The sequence below is a fragment of the Petaurus breviceps genome, unplaced genomic scaffold (assembly GCF_028583685.1).
Source record: "Petaurus breviceps papuanus isolate PSGF00001 unplaced genomic scaffold, PetGlider_PUasm1.0 140, whole genome shotgun sequence".
In the NCBI taxonomy this organism is placed as follows: Eukaryota; Metazoa; Chordata; class Mammalia; order Diprotodontia; family Petauridae; genus Petaurus; species Petaurus breviceps.
Window position 1 is genome coordinate 52,189,486 of NW_027185698.1, and position 25,240 is coordinate 52,214,725.

Below are 25,240 nucleotides of genomic sequence, written 5' to 3' on the forward strand. Positions count from 1 at the left end.
AACAAATTGTGACACGTGTACATAGTGGAATATAACTGTGCTGTCAGAAACAAGAAATACAAATGATACAGAAACATAAAATGATTAAATTATCTGTTACACAGTGATGACAACAGAGCCAACAACACATCACACACATTGAACGTAATAGGGTAAATGTAAAAGACAACCCCTACAATTTAACAGAAACTGAGTGTTGCTGTAGATTCCAAAAAACAAATAAGTATGGACCCAAAGAAGTGTATAAGGCACTTCTCTATACAACTTTGCGGATGTGGGAGATTTGTTTGTGGAACATTGAATATATTTTCAGAACCTTGCAATCAACCTTTAAATTCACAAATTTAACCCATCCAAGAAATATGCCTTTTCTAAAACCTATTTAATGGTATCACTTAATTCTAATCATTATATCAATAAAATATTAGATCCTTTTGGGAAAAGACAGTTTCGTTTTTGTTTTTGCATTCCACAAACTGTATGAAGTGCCTGGGATATAGATTGTAATTAATAAATCCTTGTTGCAAGGAACTAATTCATGAAAAAAGGTGTTTTTTACTCATCAGTTTCCTCAGTGCCCCTTTTACTTCATTGTTTCTTAGACTGTAGATCAAGGGGTTCAACATGGGGATCATTACAATGTAGAAAACCGACATGACTTTATTCACATCTGTGGAGTAGCTGGACTTGGGCATCACATAAATGAATGTTAGGGTGCCATAGAAGAGAGTGACTGCTGTGAGGTGGGAGGTGCAAGTTGAGAAAGCTTTGGACCTCCCCTCAGTGGACCTAATCTTCAGGACAGAGAAGAGGATATATACATAAGAGATTATGATAATTAGCACTGTAATCATAATTATTGACCCAGTAGATCCAGAAGGAAGAATTTCAGCAAGATCATCTTGGGAGTAGGAAAGCTTCAAAACCGGTGAATAATCACAGAAAAAATGATTGATTTTGTTGGATCCACAGAAGGACCGATTCAATAAACAACCAATGAAGATCCAAGCATTTATACAACTACCCAGGTAGGATGTGATGAGTAACTGAGTGCATACCCTAGTAGACATATTGGTGGAGTAGAGTAGGGGGTTACAGATGGCCATATACCGATCATAGGCCATCACAGACAGCAGGAAGCACTCAGCTGTCCCAAAGGTGGCTCCACAGAACATCTGGGCCAAACAGCCTCCAAGAGGGATTATAGTTTTGTCCACAAGGAAGTTCTTGAGCATAACAGGTGTGACAGATGAGGAATATGCAGTGTCTATAAAAGCCAAGTGGCTGAGGAAAAGGTACATTGGAATGTGAAGTTGGGAGCTAATTCTGATCAATGTGATTATGCTAAGGTTACCAACTAAGGTGACAGCATAGACACCTAGAAATATCACAAAGAGGATGACACAAAGGGTTGGATCATCCGTTAACCCCAAAATAATGAATTCTTTCACAGCCGTGCAATTATTGCCAGACATTGGTGTTGGAAAGTGCCTATTAGACAGAAGAAAAGGAGATTAAAATGGAATACAGATTTAAGATTTGGAAATGTCTATTGATGTGTTCAGGAAACATTCACTGACCACCTCCTACATACCTCCCATTCTTGAGTCCTATGTATTATGGCAATGTGTCCATAAGCAAAGCAGAGATGAATAAATTTCTTTCCTCCAAATTTTTCCCCATTGACCAACCATATCATGTGATTTGGGAATTTTATCATTGTGAAAGGATGAAAAATACTGTAAGAGTGAAAAGGATAGTTGAATCCCCAAAATAGGAATCTTTCTTAACTACATGTAGAAAGTATATCCAAATGTGTAAATACTATTCTGCCAATTAATCACCATTGTTAATCCATTCCAAAGAAACAGAGACTGCTTTGTGATCCCTCACCTCTCACAGGGCCACTTTCCACATCCAACAATATTATCTGCCTCATGCTAATTGACTATAAGGAAAGTACTTGTTTCCAAGATGACCCTTGTGTTCTAAAATCACAAAATAGATGGAATGGAGAATCTCATTTCTAAGTATTCTCATTTTCTTTTGCTCCTAAAATTTGATATTACTATGAAGGGCTAACATTAGGCTAGATATTACCAGCCTGAAGACTATGGGAAATTTCCCATGGAGACCTCCACTATTTCTAGATAAAATCATGGAAAGTACTTGCTCAATCTGCTGTAACCATATCCTGTTTACTTATTGCTTATTTCAATTGCAGAATAGCTGAGCAAATTCTAGTATAGGAAATTAGTAGCAAATTATTTTGCTATAATAAATAATGAATAACACTGCTTTCCAGTAGTGTAGAACAGAATACTTTCATTAACTGGTGCAGAGTGAATTCAGTAGAACCAAAAGAACAATGTGAAGATCACAATAATCATGAGAGGGGAAACAACTTCGAAAGACCTGAGAACTTGAACCGAAACTGACAAATCGTGGCTTCAAAAGACTGATGAGGAAATATTACCTACCACTTCTCAGCAGAGAGCTGATGGACTTGAAAAAGATTAAGATTCATCCTGTATAATTTATTTATTGATCCTATTTACAATTAATTGATTTTGTCTTGTAACTGATTTTGTCCTATAATTATTTAAGTCATGGTTCTTTGTCTCTGAAATTATTTTAGAATTCACCTAATCTTTAATGGGTTAATTTTAGAAAGCCAGCTCCTAGGTAATTACTTATCTATTTTTGCCTGAAGGAATTTAACTGCCTTTTTGGAATGTGTGGAAAGCAAAGGAGTCTGGTCTAATGTCTCTACACCACCAAGATATATTTCAAGGATGTCTGCTTTCCTGTCCAAAAGTCTGAACCCAATTTTGCACCTGTACCCAAATAATGAGCATTTCTTATTCTCATGAGAGAAGGAGAGTCATTGCTAGTCCTTGTTACCAAAATTCCCACCAATCATGTCATTCCATGTACCTCAGCTCTGTAACCAACCAGGTTACCCTTAATCCCATGATATCATCTACTCCATTCTGTTCTTTGTCTTGTACTCCCAAAAGTCTATAAAAGAAGAACTATCCTCTTGCTTGAGGTCTTTGGCATTAGTGGAGGCAATCATGCTAATAAATGTTATCTTGATCAGAGAGTTTCCTCAATTTACCTTTTTGTTCAAATTCAACAGACTGGAGGTATAGAAGGAGACAAGCATTTTCAAATATGGCTGATCTGTTGATTTTTTTTCCTTGACTATACATATCTCTCACAAAGGAAAGTATGTGTATGTGTGTATGTATATCCATATATATATGTGTGTATGTATTTATATTATGCACATATGCATACATATATAATATAAAAGGTATATTCAAAAATATATAAAATTTTGCTTTTAAGGGACAAATCATTTTGATGATATTTGCATTTGTTGATTCTTAAGTTTTAAATAAAAGAAATTATCTTAAATATTACTTTTTCCTGGAATTATCTTATTACTCTCAACAGTAAACTTATATTTCTTCTCTCCTAAGTCCAAAAAGAAAAATATGAAATATTGAGATACCATAATGCTCACTTATGATTCTATAGTTCAGATCTTTGTGACCACAAGAAAACAGAATGCCTAAACTAAAAAAAATTTGTAGAGTGCTGAGTCAATTTTTCAACACCTCCTATTTCACCCTTCCCTCTCAAGAGAGGACTTTGCAGGCTACTTTTATGTCAAAAGAAAAGCTGTCACTGTAAGATCCCTTTTCTTTGACCTTCTACAATTCAATATTCCTCAGTATCATCCTCTATTGTCTTTGCAACAATCTCTGAAAAAGTGATCATCCTTCCTTTCTCTGTTGACTCCATCTCTCCTATTTCAAACCTAAGCTTTACCTATTGAAAAACACCCCTTTAATCTTATCTACGGGTTTCTTCCCTTCTTCTTACAAATGGGCTCATATCTGTCCAATCCTTTAAAACCTTTCATTTGACCCTGCCATCCTTTTCAGTTATCCTACTATAGCTCTTCTCTTTCTCAATCAGCTCTCAGCAGGGAAAAAAACTACTTTTTAATCCATTACAGTATGGTTTCTGACCCCATCACTCCACTGGACCCATTCTCTGCAAAGTTACCAATAATTTATTGATTTCCAAATAATAATATTTTTTCATAATCTTCATTTAAATTTCAAGAGTGTAGGGAATTAGGGGGGTGTCTTCCCCAAGCATGTGGAGACTTACCTTGGCAGAATGGATAGATGAGAACAATTTGTTCCAATGGCTATATAGGCAGCCAAAGCAAGTGCTGTGTCATAGTTTGGTCGGACTTTGAAGATGCCAAGGTCATCCACTTAATCCAGACACATCAATAGTTGTCCTGACTTTTTTCTCGCCACTGGATTTTGATGAGTCTGGAAGACAAAGTGAGGCTGACAACTTTGTACAACTCTGTCTCACTTAAATACAATTTACACATAAGTCATAACATCACCCTGTTTACAGATCCTCTTTGAAAATGAATAATGAACAAATTAGCACCTAGTAAACTGGCTGAAAAATAGTAGGTGCTTAATAAATACTTATTAATTTATAGATTCTTGGCCTCTGCCCAGCATAGGACAAGGAGGGAGACCTACTCTTCATGGATACTTTCTCCTCATGAGTTTTCAAGACACTGGCTCTCCTGGTACTATCCTTCTTCATACCTGTCTAACCTTTTCAGCCTCCTTTGCCAGATCATGATCCTTGTAAAGCCTCCTAATTGTAAATGTAACCACATCTCTGTTCTAGACCTCTTTCTATACATTGTCAGTGAACTCGTTATCTTCCACTGACATTAACTTTTACATTCATATGCATCCCAAATTTATATATGTAGCCCTGAACTCCAAACTACTTTTCACCAATAGCTGAACATTTTTTACCTAGATGTTCCAAAGCCATTTCAAACTCAACAAGTCTAAAAGAGAACTCATCCTTAATTCTTTAACCCAAAACAATTTATTTCGATCATTTCCTATCTCTTTTCAGGGTCTCTCATTCCAGGTATTCTGGGTTGTAATCCTGGAATCAATCTCTACTCTTTTCTCTATCTTCCCTTCCCCAACCAGTTAACTGCCAAATCTTGCCACTTCTATATATATCACATATATCACATCTCCTCATATCCACTCAGATAACCAACACCCTAATTCATCCCTCATTTGGATTATTGCAAAAGCCTCTTAATTAGAAGCCCCATCTTTTCTTCCCCTAAACTATACTCTAAAAAAACCTACAAATATGATCTTCCTAAAGCACATAAATAACTATGTCAACCATCTACTCAGGCCTTGAAAATATCCCTTATTGTCTTGAGGACAAAATGATAATTTTTTTATCTTGCTATTTAGAATCATGCTCAATCTTAATAGAACCTCCCTCTTCAGATGTATTTCATTTTACTATCAGGCATATACTCTACATTCCAGCCAAAGTAACCTACTGTCTGTTGCCTAAACTCATAAATTCTATCCTCATTTCTGTCCCCTATACAGGTCATCCTCCATGCTCCAAATGCCCTACCTCATCTCTGTTTCTTAGAACCTCAAGCTTCCTTTGTGGCTCAGCTAGTGGATCACCACTTGCAGGAAACCTAGTTTCTAAAACTCTGTCCCTTCTCAACTTGTCTTGAATTTACTTATTTGTGTAAATATTTTACCCCTTTCTCTCCAGTAGAACATAAGTTCCCTGAGATTTAGAACTATTTTGCATTTTTTCTTTCTATTCCCAGTGCTTTGGATAAGGCATATACATGCACAGTGGGGGGGTATTAGTTGCATGGAATGCACCAACTCATTTTTTAAAACCTCATCTTATTTATATTGGTAACAATCATAAAAATCATATAACAAGAATACTAGTAGCTACAGCAGTTTAAATTCCATAAATTACATTCTTCCAACAATTTCAGAGGAAACATTGTTATTCTCATTTTACAAATGAGGAAACTGAGGATCACAAAGGTTCAGTCACTTACCTACAATCACAGTCAGAGCTAGTAAATCAGATCTGGGATTCAAATCCAGCTTTTCTGACTTCAAGTTCACATTTTTTTCTACTACATCAACCAATGAATGTATCACTTCCTCAAAGTCTCAATCTGAGAAGTGGGGGATAAGTAATATATAAAAGAAATGTATCAATGTATACACATACATCTTTAACTAAGGTGTCCTTATCTAACCATGTTCTATCAGGTACTAAGTGTTTGTAGTGGTGTTTCAGGATATGTGATATGACCTGCTGTCGATTTTACTAATGCTGTATAATAATGTCCCATAATATAGCTCATTTACAAAAATTTTACTTTATAAGGCACTAAAAGGGACAAGAAACATGAAGACCCAAATTAGAAATGAATCTTACTTAGTGAGGGGGCAGAAGGGAGTGATGGGGGAGAGAGAGAGAGTGAGTCAGTGAGTGAGTTAGTGAGTGAGTGAGAGAGACAAAGAGAGAGAGATGTAAAATTGAAATCAACATAAAGTCTGTCATGGGCATGAGGAACAGACATAGCTCTCTGAAATGGATGACAAATCAAAAATGGATCTGAGTGTTTTTATATCAAAATCAAGAACAACAATGGTACCTATTGTTACAAGAAGATGATAACTGTAGACTCCTAGTTATCATTTTGCATGGCAGGACCATATTTACGTTGGTTTTCTTAGCATTTGGGATATAACCCCTTGAGCACCCTAACAACAAATATAATCTACATCATTAAAATGCCATTTGAAATCCACTGGGATGAAGAAAATTACTAACATAAAGGTGTCTTGTCTAACACATTCTCTAAACCCTTCAGGGCTTTTATTTACTTTTTTCTATGTCTGTGTTTATGTGGGATTTTTAATAGCTGAAAAACAAGATTGGATAGCAACATAGTCAAACTAATAAGTCTGATGATCTTCCTTGGAAGCTCTTAACTATTTTTCTGGGATCAACATGAGGCAATTGTGATTGTGATGCTGTTCACTAAGTATGAAAATTGGTACTCATCATCTCACCAGATTCATTTTGGTCAGGACACAGCCCATACTGATTGCACACACACACACACACACACACACACACACACACACACAACTGAGGCTGAAAAGACCATGCAAAAAACTCAGCTTAGTTGAAACTGCAGATTCTGGCACAGAGGTATTCTTTCCAATTGAGAGAATTGTCTATAGGTGAAGGAAGTATTGACAATCTATTCAAGTTTCCTAATAAAAAATTTCCCTGAAATATAAGAGCATTTATAATATGCAACACAAAGATTTTCCGCAAGACTATTGACAGATGCTGTGAGAAGTCTGAGAGCCAGGAAATGAGCATCATTCACTTCCTAGCCATTCAAGGTAAAAGAAGTTCTGGAGCTTGGTAAGATGGTTTGGTCTTGACCTCTCTGTCTTTGAAAGAGAGAAGTTTGAAAGGACTTCCTTTAAAAAGACCTTCAGGTGCGTTAGCTTATCATGTCACAGAACACCATAAGATCAGTTGGGACTTGCATAATCAACTACTTTAGACTTCACTGTTAGATTTACATTTTCCTTTAGTTTATTAAGTAGAATTTGATTAAATGGATTTTTTGGAGGCAGGATCAAGTTAAGGAGGAAATCAAGAAGGAGAACCCAATGGGCAGGCAAGTTATACGAAATATCCAAACCAGATAGGAACCCAGGAAGATGCTAGGGAACTATAAGGATTGGGAAGGTCTAGGAGATGGGAGTACAATAACACTGATTTTTAGAAAGAATAAGGCATATTCTCAGGGGTGTACTTCTCCAGGAACTTTTACTCTTGTTTAGTTTGTTGATGTAATACATCTGAAGCTTAGATTGCCAACTAGTGGTGTACATAGATATAACAACCAAAGGTTCTCCAGATGTGGCAACTTTTCTGTTATATGAAACACTGTTCCATTAACCGAGCAATTATATCAGAAGCCTTTGGAATCTTTCATTTCTTACACCTGAACCATATCTCAGAACATATTTTTCATTCTTCTCACCTATGCTCATCCTTACAATGAAGTAACCTAATTTTAAATTAGATGGTCTTCTTGAGTTATTTATATATCTGTACTGATTCATTCTTTGTAAAAGATGTTTTTTACCTTTAAATTTTTCTCAATTTCATAGAAATGAAAATTTTAACATGTTTTTTTCATTCTAAGTTTCATATTCCCCCCTCCTTCTTTCCTTCTACCCTCATTGAGAAGGTAAGCAATTTGTTGATTAAATATTTGCAGTCCTGCAAAACATTTCCATATTAGCCATGTTGCAAAAGAAAATACAAACAAAAAGGTCAAGACTAATTAAAAGAAAAAAAACTATGCTTTAATTTGCATTCAGGCTTTTATCAATTCTTTCTCTGGAGGTGGTTAGCATTTTTTTCATCATAAGTCCTTCAGAATTGTCTTGGATCATCGTACTGCTGAGAATAGCAAGTCATTCAAAAGTAAACATTGTAGAATATTACTATTACTACATACAATGTTCTCCTAGTTCTGCTCATTTCACTTTGGATCACTTCATGTAAATGTTCCCAGGTTTTCCTGAAAGTGTCTTGCTCTTTATTTCTTAGAGAACAATAGTATAACCACACAATCATATGCCACAACTTCTTTAGTCATTCCTCAATTGATGGGTATCCCTTCAATTTCCAATGTTGGCCACCACAAAGAGGGCTGCTAGAAATATTTTTGTATATATAGGTCCTTTTCCTTTTCCTTTGACCTTTTTGAGATACAGAACTAGTAGTTGTATTGCTGAGTCAAAGAATATGCAGTTTGAAAGCCCCTTGGACACAGTCCCAAATTGCTTTCCAGAATGGTTGGATCACCAATAGTGCATTACTGTCCCTATTTTTCCACATCCCCTCAAATGTTTGTCATTTTTCTCTTCTATCATATTAACCTATCCAATAGTTGTGAGGTAGTACCTCAGAATTGGTTTAATTTGCAATTTTCTAATCAACAGGGATTTAGAAAATTCTTTCATATGAATATAGAGAACTTTGATTTCTTCTGAAAACTTGCTATTCATATCATTTGACCATTCATCAATTGGGGAATGATTCATATTCTTATAAATGTGACCCAGTTCCCTATATATTTGAGAAATCAGGTCTTGTCAGAGAAACTTGCTATAACAAATTTCCCCCAGTTTTCTTTCTCTCTAATCCTGGCTGCATTGGTTTTGTTTGTGCATTTTGGTAACCAAAATTATCTATTTTATATTCTGTGTTGCTCTTTATCTCTTGTTTTGTCATAAATTCTTCCCTTATCCATAAATCTGACAGGTAAACTATTCTATGCTCCTTTAATTTGCTTATGATAGCATTCTTTATATCTAAATGATGTACCCATTTTGGTCTTATCTCAGAATACTATGTGAGATGCTAGCCTATATTTAGTTTCTACCAAACTGCTTTCCAGTTTTTCAAACAATTTTGTCAAATACTGGTTTTTTTACTCAAAATCTTAAACTTTTGGGTTAGTCAAAGAACTAGACTAGTAGGGTTATTTAATACTGTGTATAGTGTTCCTAATCTATTCTGGTCATCCACCACTCTATTTCTTAGCCAGTACCATATTGTTTGGATGATTACTACTTAATAATACAGTTTGAGATCTGTTACTGCTAAGTCACTTTCACATTTTTTCAACGATTCCCTTGATATCCTTGGCCTTTTGTTCTTGTATATGAATTTTGTTATTATTTTTTCTAGCTCTATATATTGGGGGGTAATTTTATTGGTATGCCACTGAATAAGTCAATTAACTTAGTTGGAATCATCATTTTTGCTATATTGGTTCAATATATTAATATGAGCAATTAATATTCCTTCCGTTGTTTAGATCTAACTTAATTTGTGTGAAAAGTGTTTCATGATTGTGTTCATATAGTTTCTAGGTTTGTCTTGGCAGGTAGACTTCCAAGTATTTTATACTGTCTGCAGTTATTTTATGGCATTTCTTTATCTCTTTCTGCTAGATTTTGTTGATAATATATAAAAATTCCAATCATTTCTTTCTAATGTATGTCGACACATAAAACTATAAGCATTTTCACAGTGGTCTTTTTGTCAATTATGTTAATAAGCTCATAAATACAAAATGAAAAAAAAAGTCTCATGAAATTGTTCTTATAGCATTTGAGCAAAAGATAATACCTATTCCACTAATTCTCTTCTTTGCCTCTCCAAAAACAACTTCAGAATCTTTTTCCCATTTAGCTGTATTCTGGTTTGATTTGTAGCAAAAATGCATGATATGATTCAACTACTCCAGAATTAGGTCCACCTATTGATCCATGGACAAGGATCTGGTTACATTTAGAGTAAAAATAGCTAAGTTAATGTTTATACAGAGGTATGGTCTGATCTTATTGTTCCAGAGCAATGCCAGCACCACTTCTCTTCAGTGTACTACTATTGATGGAGCTGTGGACTTATCTAATCATACCAGAGAGTAATCTTAAACTATGCCCAAAGGACTATCAAATTGTGCATATCCCTTGACTTAGCAATACCACTACAAGGTATGTACCCCCAAAGAGAACAATGAAAAAGGAAATGACTTAAACATAAAAAAATATTTCTAGTGGCTCTTCTTCTGGTGGCAAAGACTTGGAATGTCCATCAATTGGGAGATGGCTGAAGAAAATGTGGTGCATATGATTGTGATGGAATACTATTGTGCTCCAAGAAATGACAAAGGGGATGGATTCAGAAAGATCTGGAAAAAAATAAATGAACTAATACAAAGCAAAGTGAACAGAACCGGGAGAGCACTGTACACAGTTAAAACAATATTTTATGGTGATCAACTGTGGATGCCTTAGTTATTCTTTAAAATCTAAGACAATTTCAAAGCACTTATGATGAAAAATGCTATCCACAAATGGAACTGATGGGATCTGAATGCATATCAAAACATATTATTTTCACTTTATCTTTTGTGGTTTTTTCCTTCTGCTCCTCCTTTCACAACATGACTAATATGGAAATATGTTTTACCTGATTGTGCATATATAACCTATGTAATTTATATATAGATATAACCTATATCTAGTTGTTTACTCTCTTAGAGAGAGGTTAAGGAAGGAAAGGAGGGAGGAAATTTGGAACTCAAATGTTTTTTAAATGAATGTTCAAAATTGTCTTTTTATGTAATTGGACAAATAGAATACTAATTTTTTTTTTAAAAAAAGGACTTACAATGAAAACTGTTATCCTGCTCCAGATAAAGAAGTAATGGAGTCTCAATGTGATCTAGGCAATTTTTTAGTATGTTTTTCTTCCAGTTTTTTTTGGGGGGGGCGGTTATATGTTTTCTTTCACAACATGACTAATATAGAAATGTGTTTTACATGACTGCACATATATAAGCTTTATCAAATTGCTTGCATTCTCAAGGAAGGGAAAATAGATGGAAGCAGGGAGAGAATTTGAAAATCAATATTTTATTCTGAAGTAAAGAAATAAAACATTTCCATAACAAAGTGAGATAGAAAAACAGAGGATTGAACCTGAAATTGGAGCTCCATTATGTACCGCTTGCTATTCCTTTTTAATATACAACAAAGTTATCATGTGACTTTCTTTTTTTTTCCCTCCCCCTCCACATCAAACTTTGAAATGGCTACCATTAGACACAAATCTGTCTCTGTGTGTGCACATGCACGTAAGTGTGTGTATACATACACACACACATGAATATATAAATTTCTGTACATGCATAAACACACACATACATATGCTTGTGTCAGTATTTTTTCTGGACTCAAAGACCATCTTTAATAGGATCTTGCAGTTAATTTGGGTATTTATAATAGAATGCTTTGTTTGCTGAAAGTTGCTCTTAAAACAATACTGCTTTTACTGTATACAATATACTCTCTGTTCTGCTCATTTAGCTATTTATTATTTCGTGGAGGTCTCTCCATGCTTTTCTAAAATCATTGAGCTCATCGTTTCTTTTTTTTCCTTTTCCTTTTTTTGCTTTTTGGAGGGCAATTGGGGTTAAGACCAAGAGGTCACATGGCTAGGTTTTGTGTTTTGTGTGTGTGTGTTAAGTGTCTGAGGCTGGATCCAAACCAAGGTCCTCTTGACTCCAGAGACAGTGCTCTATTCACTTGTCCACCTAGCCTCCCCGAGCTCATCATTTTTTATAGTAAAAATATCACTCCATTGTGAACATATAACACGATTTGTTTAGTCATTTTCAAATTAACAGGTATTCCCACAATTTCCAGCTATTTGCCACCACAAAGAGAACTGCTATAAATATTTTAGAACATAGAGGGTTTTTTTTTTCCATTTTCTCTAATCATCTTGTGAAGCAGACCTAATAGTAAAATTTCTGTATAGGCAGCTTAACAACTATTTGGGCATAATTCCAAATCTCTCTCCAAAATGGTTAGATCAACTGACAGATCCACCAACAATGAATTCAGGTCCCAATTTCTCCACATCCCCTCCAACATTTATCACTTTCCCCTTCTATCATTTTAGCCAATCTGATTTGTATAAAATGATATCTCAAGGTTGTTTTAGTTTGCATTTCTCTAATGAATAATGACTAAGAACACTTTTTCATAGGACTATAAATTGCTTTGATTTCTTTATTGGAAATCTGCCTATTTGTACATTTTGACCATTTATAAATTGGGGAATGACTTACATTCCCATAGCTTTGACAAAGTATCGATTTTGACCTTGTTTTGGTAAATGGTGTAAGATATTGGTCTGTGTCCAATTTCTTCCAGACTACTTTCTAGCTTTCACAACAATTTTTACCAAATAATAAATTCTTATCCCCAAAACTTAAGTCTTTACAACTGTCAAACATTGGGTTACTATATACATTTTCTGCTATAGATTGTGTATGTCTACTCTGTTCCACTGATCTACCTTTCTATTTCTCAGACAGTACCAGATAGTTTTGATAATTATAATATAGTTTAAGATCTGGAACTGCTAAACCTCCTTCCTTTAAATTTTTTTCCAATAGTTCCTTTGATATTCTTGACCTTTTGGTTTTCCAAATGAATTTTGCTATTTTTTTTTCTAGCTCTGAAAATAATCTTTTGGTAATTTTACTGGGATAGCATTGAATATATAGATTAATTTTGGTAAAATTGTTATTTTTATTATATTGGCCCTGACTATCCATCCAAATCTAGTGGGAATGAACATTGAAATATATATATGATTGTAATCTTTTAGATAGTAGTTTATTTAGGATTTTTGCAGCCATATTCATTAATGAAATTTGTCTATAATTTTCTTTCTCTGTTTTAACTTTTCCTGGTTTAGGTATCAGTATCATATTTGTTTCATAAAAGGAGTTCTATAGGATCTCTTCTTTGCCAATTTTTCCAAATAATTTATTTAATATTGGAATTAGTCTTTAAGTGCTTGATATAGTTCACTTTTAAATACATCCATAATTAATTGTATTAAAGAAAGTGATAATAATGAAATAACATATCATAACCTATGGGATACAGTAAAAGCAGTAATCAGAGGAAAAATTATATCTCTAAGTGTTCCCTCTTTAAGCCAGATCTCTTGAGAGTAGGGTCCAGTACTACCAGCCGTCTAGCCCCACCTGATTCCTTTGTATCACTTCTTCCTCTTGAACCTCATTTGTATGAGATAACTGATTTTTTACTTTTTCTTACACAATTTTACTTTTTAGAATCACCACATCATACTCAACTCATCTCCAGTGTTTCTTTCACACTACTCAATTCCTAATGAGAGCCTTAAGAATATGATTTACAAATATATATATATATATATGTATATGGTTTACACTTCCACATATAAAAAGTAAACAGTTTATCCTTATTTAGTCTTTGATGTTTACCTTATATTTCTCTGGATCTTATATGTCAAAATTTTCTATTAAGTTCTGGTCTTTTGTGACAAAAAGCCTCAAAGTCTGTCAATTTATTGAATGTAATTTTTTTTTCAGGATTATACTCAACTTTGCTGGGTAAGTTATTTTTGGCTGCAACCCCAGTTGTTTTGCTCTTTGATATGTAGAGTTCCAAGATTTGAAGTGTTTTAGTGCAACAGCTGGTAGGTCTTGCTAACTGTGGCTCTGCAGTATTTAAATTGTTTTTTCTTCTCAATCATAACATACTCTCCTTAACCTGAAGATTTTGAAACTTGGTTATTATATCCTGTGAATTTTCGTCCTGTCATCTTTTTCAGGTGGTGATTGGTAGATATTTTTCTATTTCTACTTTCCTTTCTTGTTCTAAAACTTCAGGGCAATTTTCTTTAATTATTTCTTGTGCCATTGTATCAACATTATTTTTTTTTATTGCAGCTTTCAAGTAGTCTGATAATTCTCATGTTTTCTCTTCTTAATCTGTTTCCTATATGAGTTGTTTTTCTTACAAGATGTTTCACATTCTCTTTAATTTTTTTCATTATTTTTATTTTGTTTTATTTTTTTTTTTTTGGTATCTTATAACATCATCCACTTCCCCTCACCCAAGTCTAATTTTCAATTTTAAGTTTTCTTCCTTAAGATTCTAGATCTCTTTTTTCCAGTTGGTTGAATTTCTTGTAATAATTTTGATGGTTTTCTTGGATTGTTCTTATTTTTTCCTATTATTTTTCTCAAACTCTATTTGATTTTTAAAGTCCTTTTTAAGTTCTTCCAAGAATTCTTTTTGGGGCAGATGACCCTTTGACAGTACTTTGGGATAGGAGAGGGGTTTTTTTTGCTTCATTAACCTCCTCTAAAAACAAACCCAGGACTTTTCTATCCACTCAGTAGCTGTCTATGGTTGGATTCTTTCTCCTTTGCTTACTTATTCTTATTTTGTTTTGTTCTTTTTATTTTTACCACTTTGTTATTATAATCACCTCTAGTCCTAGGGTGTGGGGGATAGTGTCTCTGGTCTCAGGTCCATTTTACTGAGTTTTATCCTGAGATCAACCTTGGCACTCCTTTCCCCCTCCAAGCTATAGCTAGGGCCCCCAGATACACTATGCTGGAAATGGTCTTGCTCCAGTGATTATAATCTTCAGTTCTCCACTCTCACCTGGAATGGAAACCAAGATCTCAGTTCTTCTTTAAGTGTCCACAGCCAGCAGCATTCCTGCCCCACTAACTGTGAGTGTTTTGGTTTCTTCTCACCTTCAGTCACAGCCAGGGGACCCTGTCTAGGCAGCACAGCTGGGCCTAGCATCCCTCTGCAAAAAAGGGTCCTTTAATCTTCCCCTGCTAAGATGTCTGCCCCCCCCCACACACACACACACACATACACACTGTTTATGAGGTGAGAATTCCTGTGGCTGAAGATAAGGCTACCTCCCAACCCAGCTGCTACAAGGGCACATTGCTTGTTGTTTCAGAGGAGATAGTCTGGAAGTGTTTGCACTTTATTCAGGCTGAACCTCCATCCCAGGGGTCTTTCTTCATATCTTCTCCAGTTTTTCCAGGAGAACCACTTCTCTGCACCAAATCTTATTTATTTTTGCCTCTCTGTGTTCACCACAACGTTTTATTCTGTATTCTTTGTAGAAGAAATCTGGATAACTTGGAATTTTCTGACCTACTCCATTATCTTTCTAGAATCATCCCCCCCCATGCAAATAAAAAAAATTCTAATGCAAAAATTTAACGTTGATAGACTGGGCTCCCCTCAGCAATGCAAGGTTATAAGACAACTCCAAAGGATTCATGCTGGAAAAGGCTGTTCATATCCACAGAAAGAATCACAGAATCTGAATGCAAGTTGAACAAACTACTCTCTCTCTCTCATTTTTGTTTTTTTTTGTTTTTTCTTCCTCATTATTCCTTCCATTGGTTATACTTCTTCTTTACAACTTGACTAATGTTTAATGTGAAGGTATATGTAGAACCTATATCAGCTTGCATGCCATCATGGTGGGGGGGAAGGGAGTAGAGGAGGTGGGAGAAAATTTGGAACTAAAAAACTTGTGAAACTAAATATTGTAAATTAATGGTAACTAAATTTTAAAAATTAAACATCAAAAATGCAAAAAATTGCTTTATATATAACCAGAAAAATAAAAGATTATTTTTTAAAATTAGGAAAGTGATGATTCTGTTCTATTCTGCCTTAATAAGACCAGATATGGAATAACAGTCCTGGGCTCATTTTAGATTGAAAATCTGGAAAACATCTAGAGGAGGATACCCAAGTTGGTGGTCAGTTAACAAGGATTTTAAGTGTTTACTGTGTGTCAGGAATTATGATATAACTTGATATACAAAGAAAGGCAAAAAAAAACCCCAGCTCCTGTCATCCAAGAGATCACATTCTATCGACGGAGACACCATGTAAATAACCAGGTACATACAGATTACAGAAAAAGTAGATGGAAGGTCTTCTTAGAGAGGAAGCTACTGTTAGCTAAAGAGGAAAAACTCCTTGCAAAAGATGGGATTTGAGGTGTCTTCAGGAAAGTACAGAAAACTAAGGAGCAGAGGAAGGGTAGCAAAACATTTTAGGCCTATGAGACAGTCATTGTAAAGACATTGTAAAGTCATTGTAAAGAGTGTCTTGTCTGGGGTAAGACAAACAGTCCAGTGTAGCTAGATGGTATGGATGTATGGATGGGAGGAAAATATAAGAAAGGAAAGGTAAGAAATGGAGACATTGTAGAGATTTTTTAAAATGATCTTTTATTGATATCTTTTGTTTTTCATGAATTAAATTTCTTCTAGTATCTTACCCTCCTCACTTCCCATGAAGAGCTATCCCATATGGTAAAAAAAGAGCACAATTTTTCAGGTGTATTACATCATAAAGGTAAGCACTGATAAAAGGAAAGTCCTTGCATACATCAAAATATTTATAGCACTGATTTTGTGGTACCAAAAACTGGAAACAAAGCAGATGCCCAGGGACTGAGTAATAGCTAAATAAATTGTGGCACATGAAGATAATGGAATATTACTGTGCTGTAAAAAAACACCCAAATGTGATTAAAATAGGAAAAAATTTACATGATCTGATACAGAGTGATGACAGCAGAGCCAATAAAATAACACAGTGACTACAAGAATGTAAACATAAAGAACAAGCCCCACATATCACTAGAAAGTGTGTGCTGTTGGATTCCAAAAAGCAACCATGGACCCAAAGGAGAGCAATGAGAAGCTGTATCTCCCTTCGCCTTTACAAAGGTGGGAGGTCCATTTTTATGGAGCACTACATGTGTTTTCAGACATTTCTAATCAACATTCAAATGGACAACTTTAACCTATCAAAATAAAAAATACCTTTTTCTAGAGCAAATTTATTGATATTTTATCCTAACAATTAAATCAGTAGAACACTAATTCCTTACATCCAAAGATAGATTAATTTTTTTCCTTACGTCCCCAAAAGTTATTGCCATGCCTGAGACATAGTATGTGCTTCATAAATACTCCTTATATTGAGCTGAACTCATGAAAAAGCATGTTTCTTACTCATGAGTTTCCTCAGGGCACCTTTTACTTCATTGTTCCTAAGACTGTAGATCAAGGGATTCAACATGGGGATCATTACAATGTAGAAAACAGATGTCACTTTATTCTGATCTGTTGTGTAGCTGGACTTGGGCATCACATAAACAAATGTAGTGGTCCCATAGAACAGAGTCACTGCTGTGAGGTGGGAGGTGCAAGTTGAGAAAGCTTTGGCTCTCCCCTCTGCAGAGTTTATCCTAAGGACAGAGAAGAGGATGTATACATAAGAAATTATGATAATTAGCACTGTGGTCATCATTATTGACCCAGAAGAGGCAGCAGGAAGAATTTCAGCAAGATTATCTTGGGAATAGGAAAGCTCCAAAAGTGGTGAATAATCACAGAAAAAATGATTAATTTCATTGGGTCCACAGAAGGACCTGTTCAATAAGCAACCAGTGAAGGTCCAAGCATTTAAAGAACTACCCAGGTAGGATGTGATGAGTAATAGAGTGCAGACCTTAGGAGATATGTTGGTGGAGTAGAGTAGGGGGTTACAGATGGCCATATACCGATCATAGGCCATCACAGCTAGCAGGAAGCACTCAGCTGTCCCAAACATGGCTGTAGAACACGTCTGGGCCACACAGCCCCCAAGAGGGATTATAGTTTTTCCCACAAGGAAGCTTTTGAGCATAACAGGTGTGACAGATGAGGAATATGCAGAGTCCACAAAAGCCAAGTGACTAAGGAAAAGGTACATTGGAGTGTGAAGTTGAGAGCTATTTCTGATCAACATGATTATGCTGAGGTTACCAACTAAGGTGACAGTATAGACACCCAGAAATATCACAAAGAGGATGACACGAAGGGTTGAATCATCTGTTAGCCCCAAAATAATGAATTCAGTCACATCCGTGCAGTTATTGCCAGACATAGCTTGGAAATAATGCCTATTGGATAGAAGAAAAAGAGATTAAAATAGAATACAGAGCTAAGATTTGGATATGTCTATTGATGTGCTCAGGAAACATTCACTGGTCACCTCCTCCATGCACATTCTACTATCCTACTCCATACACCATGTCATGGGGCCAATAAGCAAAGCAGAGCTGAAAAATTAGTTTTCTCCTAATTCTTCCCCATGAACCAACATTATAGTGTGATTTACCAATTTTGCCATTTTGATAATGTAAAAAAATATGTAAAAGTGAAGAAAATACTTGAATTCCCATCATAAGAACCTTTCTTATATATATATATATATATGCAGAGACATTATCCAAATGTGCAAATGCTGTTCTGCCAACCATTGTTAATCCATTCCAAAGAAACTGAGTCTACTTTGTAATTCCTAAATTCTCATAGGACACTCTCCACATCTGAGGATGTTATCCACCTCATGCTAATTGACTATAAAGAAAGTTCTGGTTTCCAAGATAACCCTTGGGCTCTAAAATCACAAAAGAAGATAAATGAGGCATCTGGACTCTAAGGCTTTTCATTTCATTTTGTTCTAGAACTTGGTATTACTTCAGAGGGTTCATTAGGCTAGATATAACCAGCCTGAAGGACTGTGGGAAATTTTCCATGGGAACTTTAATGTTTCTAGGTAAAATAATGGAAAGTACTTGTTCAACCTGCTGTAACCACATCGTATTTACCTATTGCTTCCTTTGAGTGCAGAGCAAACTCTGGTATAAGAAAGTAGTGACAAATTATTGTACCACTAGAAGTAATGAATATAACTGCTTTGGAGTAATATGGGGACACTTATTAATGGAAGCAAAGCAAACTCAGTAGAACAATTAATATGATGGTCACAATAAACATGATAGGGGATACAACTTTGAAAGATCTCAGAACTTGGACCAAGATAGTGACAAATCATGTCTTCAAAAGACCAATGAGGAAATGTTACCTACCATTTCGTGGAAGAGTGATGATGGACTTGAAAAGATTAAGATTGGTCCTATACCATTTATTTGTTGATCTATTTACAATTAATTAGTTTTATCCTATAACTGCTTTTGTCCTGTAATTACTTAAGTCATAAGACTGAGAGGGAGAGGACGAACTGAGTTACCCAAGTTGGGTCCCCATTCAGGTAGCTTGGTCTACTCACAGGTTGTGTTTGTCCTTCATTTTTGAAGGGGAACATGGCATCAAGAAAATAATGAAATGACTTGCAGTTTACTTTGATTTGAGTGAGAGAGTGCTGTGCAAGGTCACCAGCCTCACTTTCTCCTCCAGAGTCATCTGGATATAATGAAAAAAGAAGGTAAATTTTGATAGTCAGAAGCTACCCACTTAACTTGGGTTTTACTGGCTAGATAGATGGATTCATTAATTTCTTCCTTCCTTCTTTTCTTTAGCCTAAAAGGACCAGGTCTCCTATTGCATCCTACGCCATCTTCAGTCACCCTGATGAATATCAAGTCACCAGATTCAGATGACTCTGGAGAAAAAGATGAGGCTGGTGACCTTGCACAGCCCTCCCTCACTCAAATCAGTCAACTGAAAGTCATGTCATCATTTCCCTGATGCCATGGTCCTCTTAAAAAACAAAAGATAAACACAACTTAAGTCATGGTTCTTTGCCTCTGAAATCACGTCAGAATTCAGCTGGTCTGCAATAGGTTAATTTTAGAAATTAAGATCCCCTGCTAATCACTGATATATTCTTGACTCAGAGATATTAGCTGCCTTGGGGAATATGTGGGAAAGCAAGGGAGTGGTGCCTGAGATCTCTATATCATGAAGCTATCTGTCAAGGATATCTGATTTCCTGTCCAAAATCTGGGCCACTATCTTGCACCTGCACCCAAGTAATGAGCATTTCTTATTCTCATGAGAAGATAGGTGTAGTCATTGCTAGCCCTAATTACCAAACTTCCAACCAATCATGTTGTTCCCTGCACCTCAGTTCTGTAACCAATCACATTGCCCTTAAGCCCATGACATCATCTACCCTATTCTGTTACTTGTATTATATGTCCTAAAGTCTATAAAAGATGAACTTCTTTCTTGCTCAGGGACTTTGACATTAATAGGGTTGACCCACTGATCAATTTATTGACAGGTAGCATGGATTGCTAATAAATGTCATCTTTCTCAGAGAGTTGTCCCAGTTTCCCTTTCTGTTCAGTTTCAAACATAACAGACTAGAAGTAGAGAATGACACAAACATTCTCTGACATGACTGAATTATTAATTTCTGTTCCTTGAGTATACATATCATTTATAAGGAGGGTCTCCAACTATGACCAAGGAGAGGTAGATAAGTGGGTAGTGATAGAAATGGGAGAAGGAAAGAGTAACAGCAAAACAGTTTCAGGATGCAAAAAAGTAAGTCTAATTTTACTTGTATATATGTTACATTTCTTTTAAAGGCCAGACTGTCTTGATATGTTGGGCATTTGTTGATGCCTGTTGAGACTGAAACAAAAAAATTATCTTATATATGTTTTTTTTTCCTGAAATATTCTTATTACTCCCAACTCTAAACTAATTCTTCTTTTCTTCTCAATCCAATAGGAAAGATATAACATATTCAGACACTATTCAGCTGAAGAAGAAACTGATTTTAACACTCATTTATGGGCCTATTGTTCACCTCTTTCTTTATGACTGACCACAAGAAAAAATAACAACTCAACTAAACAAAAATTTGTAGAGTGCTGAGTGAATTTTTTAATTCCTCTTATTTTAACATCTCCTCTCAAGAGAGGACTTGGCATCCAACTTTTCTAACAAAAGAAAGGCTGTTTGTGTGGACTCATTTTCTTTTCTCTTCTGCAGTTCAAAACTCCTTAATATAATACCCTTTTGTCATTGCAAAAATATCTGAGAGATAGTCCTTCTTTTTCCCTGGACCAATTCCTCTAATTTTTCCATAAATTCCATCTCTCCTATTTCAACCCTAAGCTTTCCCCAGTGAAAAACTCCCTTTTAACTTTTAATCTTTTCCTCTATGTGCTTTCCCCTTTCTCCTAAAAATTGGCTCAGATTTGTCCAATCCTGTAAAATTTTCCATTTGACCCTGACATTATTTGAAGTTTTCATACTATATCTCCTCCCTATCCCAATAACCTCTCAGAAAAAAAATCTAATAATATTTAGTCCACTTCCTCTCCTCATACATGTTAACCCATTAAAGTCTTGTTTCTGACCTCATCACTCCACAGGAAATATTCTCCCCAAAGTTACCAATAATTTGTTGATTTGTAAATGATAATATTTTCATAATCTTCATTTAAATTCCTAGGGGATAGGGACTGTAACAAACTTTGTATTTGTATCATTAGCACCTAGGAAAGTAGCTGAAAAAAAGTCAATGCTAAATAAATATTGATTGATTGATTGACTCTTAGCCACTACCAAGCACATGACAAGGTGAACCACCAACTCTTCATGAGTTTTCATGACACTCTGATACTAGTACTATTCTACCTATCTGACCTTTCTTACCTCAGCCTCCTTTGACAAATCATGATCCCTGTGCAGTCTCCTAACCTTACACATACATCTTCCTCTGTCCTAGGCCCTCTCGTCTTTTCTATATCTTTTAAGGGAGCTCATTAAGTTCCATTGCCATTAACTTCTTTTCTATTTAGTTGAATCCCAAGTCTGTATATCCTCCTCTGAACTCCATTCCATAGATTACCAATAGTTGCCCATTTTATACATAGGCATCCCAAAGGCAAATTCAATAAGGTTCGAAAAAGAATGCATATTATCTTCAACCTTCAATTTTTTAAAATTATTTATATAATGTTTTATTTCTGTTCAGGGTCTCACTCTTCTATATAGCCTGGTTTGCAATCCTGGAATTAATTTCTACTCTTCTCTCTGTCTTCCCTTCCCCAACCTTTCAAGTCAGTTGCCAAATCTTGCCACTTCTATATCCACAACATGTGTCACATTTATGCTTATGTTCACTTACACAGCCACTGCCTTAAATCAGGTTTGCATCTCTTTTCACTTGGGCTATTGCAAAAGCCTCTAAATTTGAAGTTCTGTCTCTATGCCCTCTAAACTATTCTCTAAAAGCCTACAAAAATGATCTTCCTGAAGCATAGGCTGACCATACCATTTGATTACTCAAGCCTTTAACAGATATCTTATTGACTTGAGGACAAAATAGCAATTCCTCAGCTTGATATTTTATAATCCTATGCCACATGAATCCAGTTTTGCTATTCAGATTTATTTAACTTTATTCTCAGGCATACCTATACTCAAGTTCAACTGACATGCCTATTCCCCAGACCCAGAATTCTACCCCCATCTCTGTCCCTCTGCACAGGCCATCCTCCATACTCAAAATGCCACAACTCATCTCTGCTTCTTAGAGTTTTAAGCTTCCTTTGTTTATCAGTTAGTGGGACACTAATTAGAGAAAGCCTAGTTTCTAAAACTCTGTCCATCCATAATTTATCTTGTATTTACTTTTACCTGTAAATATTTCACTCCTTCCTCTCCAATAGAATGGAAACTCCCTGAAATTAAGGATTGTTTTACATTTTACTCTTTTTATTCCCAGTGGCTAGGACAGGACACCCTGCATAGTGTGCACATCAAAATATTAGTTGAATGGAATACACTTTTGAAAATCTCAAGTCTCATTCACATTGGTATCATGATCAAAATAATCACATAATAAGAATATTAATAACTCAATATGAAAACTTAACTTTCCTAACTTACTTTCCTCCCACAAATTTTAGAAGATGATGTTATGCTAATTTTACAGATGAGGTAACTAAGGATCATAGAGGTGCAGTCACTTAACCACAATCACAGTCAGAGCTATTAAGATTCAGCTGTGGGACTCAAACCCAGTTCTCCTGACTTCAAGTCCAATTCTCTTTCCATTACATCAACCAACAAATATATCAGTGAAATTCTTTACCCAAAGTCTCAATTTGAGAAGTGGGAGAAAAGTAATAAACAAAGTAAATGCACTTATGTATACACAAAAACTTTTACCTAAGTTTTTCTTACCTTACCATGCATGACCACGTATTTAATGCTTGTAGTGATGCTCCAGAGTATAAGATATCACCTATGAGAGAAAGGAATTTGATGTTCTAACATGTAATAATGTTCAATGCATATACCTCACTAACAAATCTTTAACAATATATGGCCCTATAAGGGAACAGAAACAACAAGGCCAAAGTCAGGAATGAATCTTGCTCATTGAGAGATAGAGAGAGAGAGAGAAAGAGAGAGAGAGAAATGCATTAAGAGAGAGAGAGAGAGAGAGAGAGAAAGAGAGAGAGAAATGCATTAAAGCCCTATATAAAACTTAAATTAATATAATGATTGGCATGTCAATAGAATAGACAGGCTTCCCTGAAATGAGCTACAAATCAATGATCAGGGCTAAGAATTTTTTGACTAAAATAAAAATTACCAGTGTTACTCATTGATGGAAGCAGATGATTACATTAGGCTCTAGTTATTATGTTTGCATAGTAGCACCATATTTATGTTGACTTTCATAATGTTTGGGATGTAAACCCTTGAGCACCTTAGTACCAAAAGTAGCCAACATCATTAAAATGCCTTTTGAAATCCATTGGGATTGAGAAAATTACAAACACACCAATGAGTTGTGTGAGTTATTTAAATTCCCATTGGGCTTCATTATTTTTCTTTATCTATATTTGTCCAGTATTTTTAAAAAGTAAAAAGAAAAAGAAACACAAGATTGTATAGCACCATGGCTAAATTAGTCTGATCTGCCATGGAAGCTCTCAAAAAATGTTCTAGGATCAACATTGCCAATTGGACTTGTAACAATGCCCACTAACTATGAAAGCTGTTCCTCATCATTTCACCAGATTCATTTTGGTGAGGCCATAACATATACTGATTACATATATAAAAAACTGAAGCTGAAAGACCAACTATGAAACTTAGTTTAGTAGAAACTACAGATCCTGGAACAAAGGTATCATCCATAGTGAGGATAATTATCCATGTGTAAAAGCAGTATTGACAATCTTTCCAAGGATCCTTATAAAATTTTGCTGGAATATAAGAGCAAAAATAATATAGGACACAAAAATTTACCATAGGACAGTTAACATATGCTGTGAGTTGGCTGAGGGCCAGGGAATTCCATAATGCTCTCTGTATCTTGTTTGCTCACAAATTCTTCCCTGATCCATACATCTGAGAAGTAAACTATTCCATGCCTCACTTAATTTGCTTATAATATCCACATTTCTCTCTAATCAAAGTCTCTGCTTCTACTGAAGGCAGGACTCTGTTGCTTTGCCCATACTTGGGTTTGGGTCACAGTCTTGGGTAGCAACTGCCAGGGCAAGGGGGAGCAGTAACACACTAGGGCTTATGGTCACACTAGAGCAGGGACCCTCATCATGGTTCCAGGGCAGAAAAGAGTGCTTGTGGTCATTCACAAACCAAAGCACAGGCCAGGATAGTAGTAAACACCTCTCCTTAGATCATACCATCTTAGAAGAAATGAAAATTTACACATCTGAAAAGAGCAGCACAAAATCTCTGAAGCTTGTGGCAGTGCCTCCTCTACCCAGTATCATGGAGCCACGGTCAGGAAAACACAAGATCAAGCAGCTTCCATATTAAAGGATCAGTGGGCTTAAAAATATGTTATTCTAGAGAACAAAGCAGTTAAAACTACAACCAAGAATCACCTACCCAGTAAAACTGAGTATAATCCTTAAGGACAAAAAAATGGATATTCACTGAAATAGAGGACTTTCAAGCATTCCTCATATAAATACCTGAGCTAAACAGAAATTTTGACTTTCCAAT

At 35.5% G+C, this 25,240-nt stretch overlaps 2 protein-coding genes across 4 annotated transcripts; both read right to left on the reverse strand.

Annotated features, from left to right (window-relative positions):
- Positions 1–413: 413 nt before the first annotated feature.
- LOC138151057 (olfactory receptor 5p57-like) lies at positions 414–5,873 on the reverse strand. 3 transcript variants are annotated; one of them, XM_069074510.1, is made up of 2 exons: positions 552–1,475; positions 414–446 (listed from the first exon to the last, which is right to left on the reverse strand). In XM_069074510.1, the coding sequence occupies exons 1-2, from the start codon at positions 1,473–1,475 to the stop codon at positions 414–416; spliced, it is 957 nt and encodes a 318-aa protein (XP_068930611.1). The 3 variants fall into 3 exon arrangements, with proteins under 3 accessions (XP_068930611.1, XP_068930622.1, XP_068930632.1); XM_069074521.1 differs by lacking the exon at positions 414–446 and adding an exon at positions 5,861–5,873 and having other exon boundaries at positions 500–1,471; XM_069074531.1 differs by lacking the exon at positions 414–446 and having other exon boundaries at positions 500–1,475.
- Positions 5,874–17,429: 11,556 nt separating this feature from the next.
- Positions 17,430–18,371, reverse strand: LOC138151066 (olfactory receptor 5P80-like). Its single transcript, XM_069074542.1, has one exon. It carries the CDS (start codon positions 18,366–18,368, stop codon positions 17,430–17,432), a length of 939 nt encoding a protein of 312 aa, XP_068930643.1. The 5' UTR covers positions 18,369–18,371.
- Between the last annotated feature and the right edge of the window lie 6,869 nt (positions 18,372–25,240).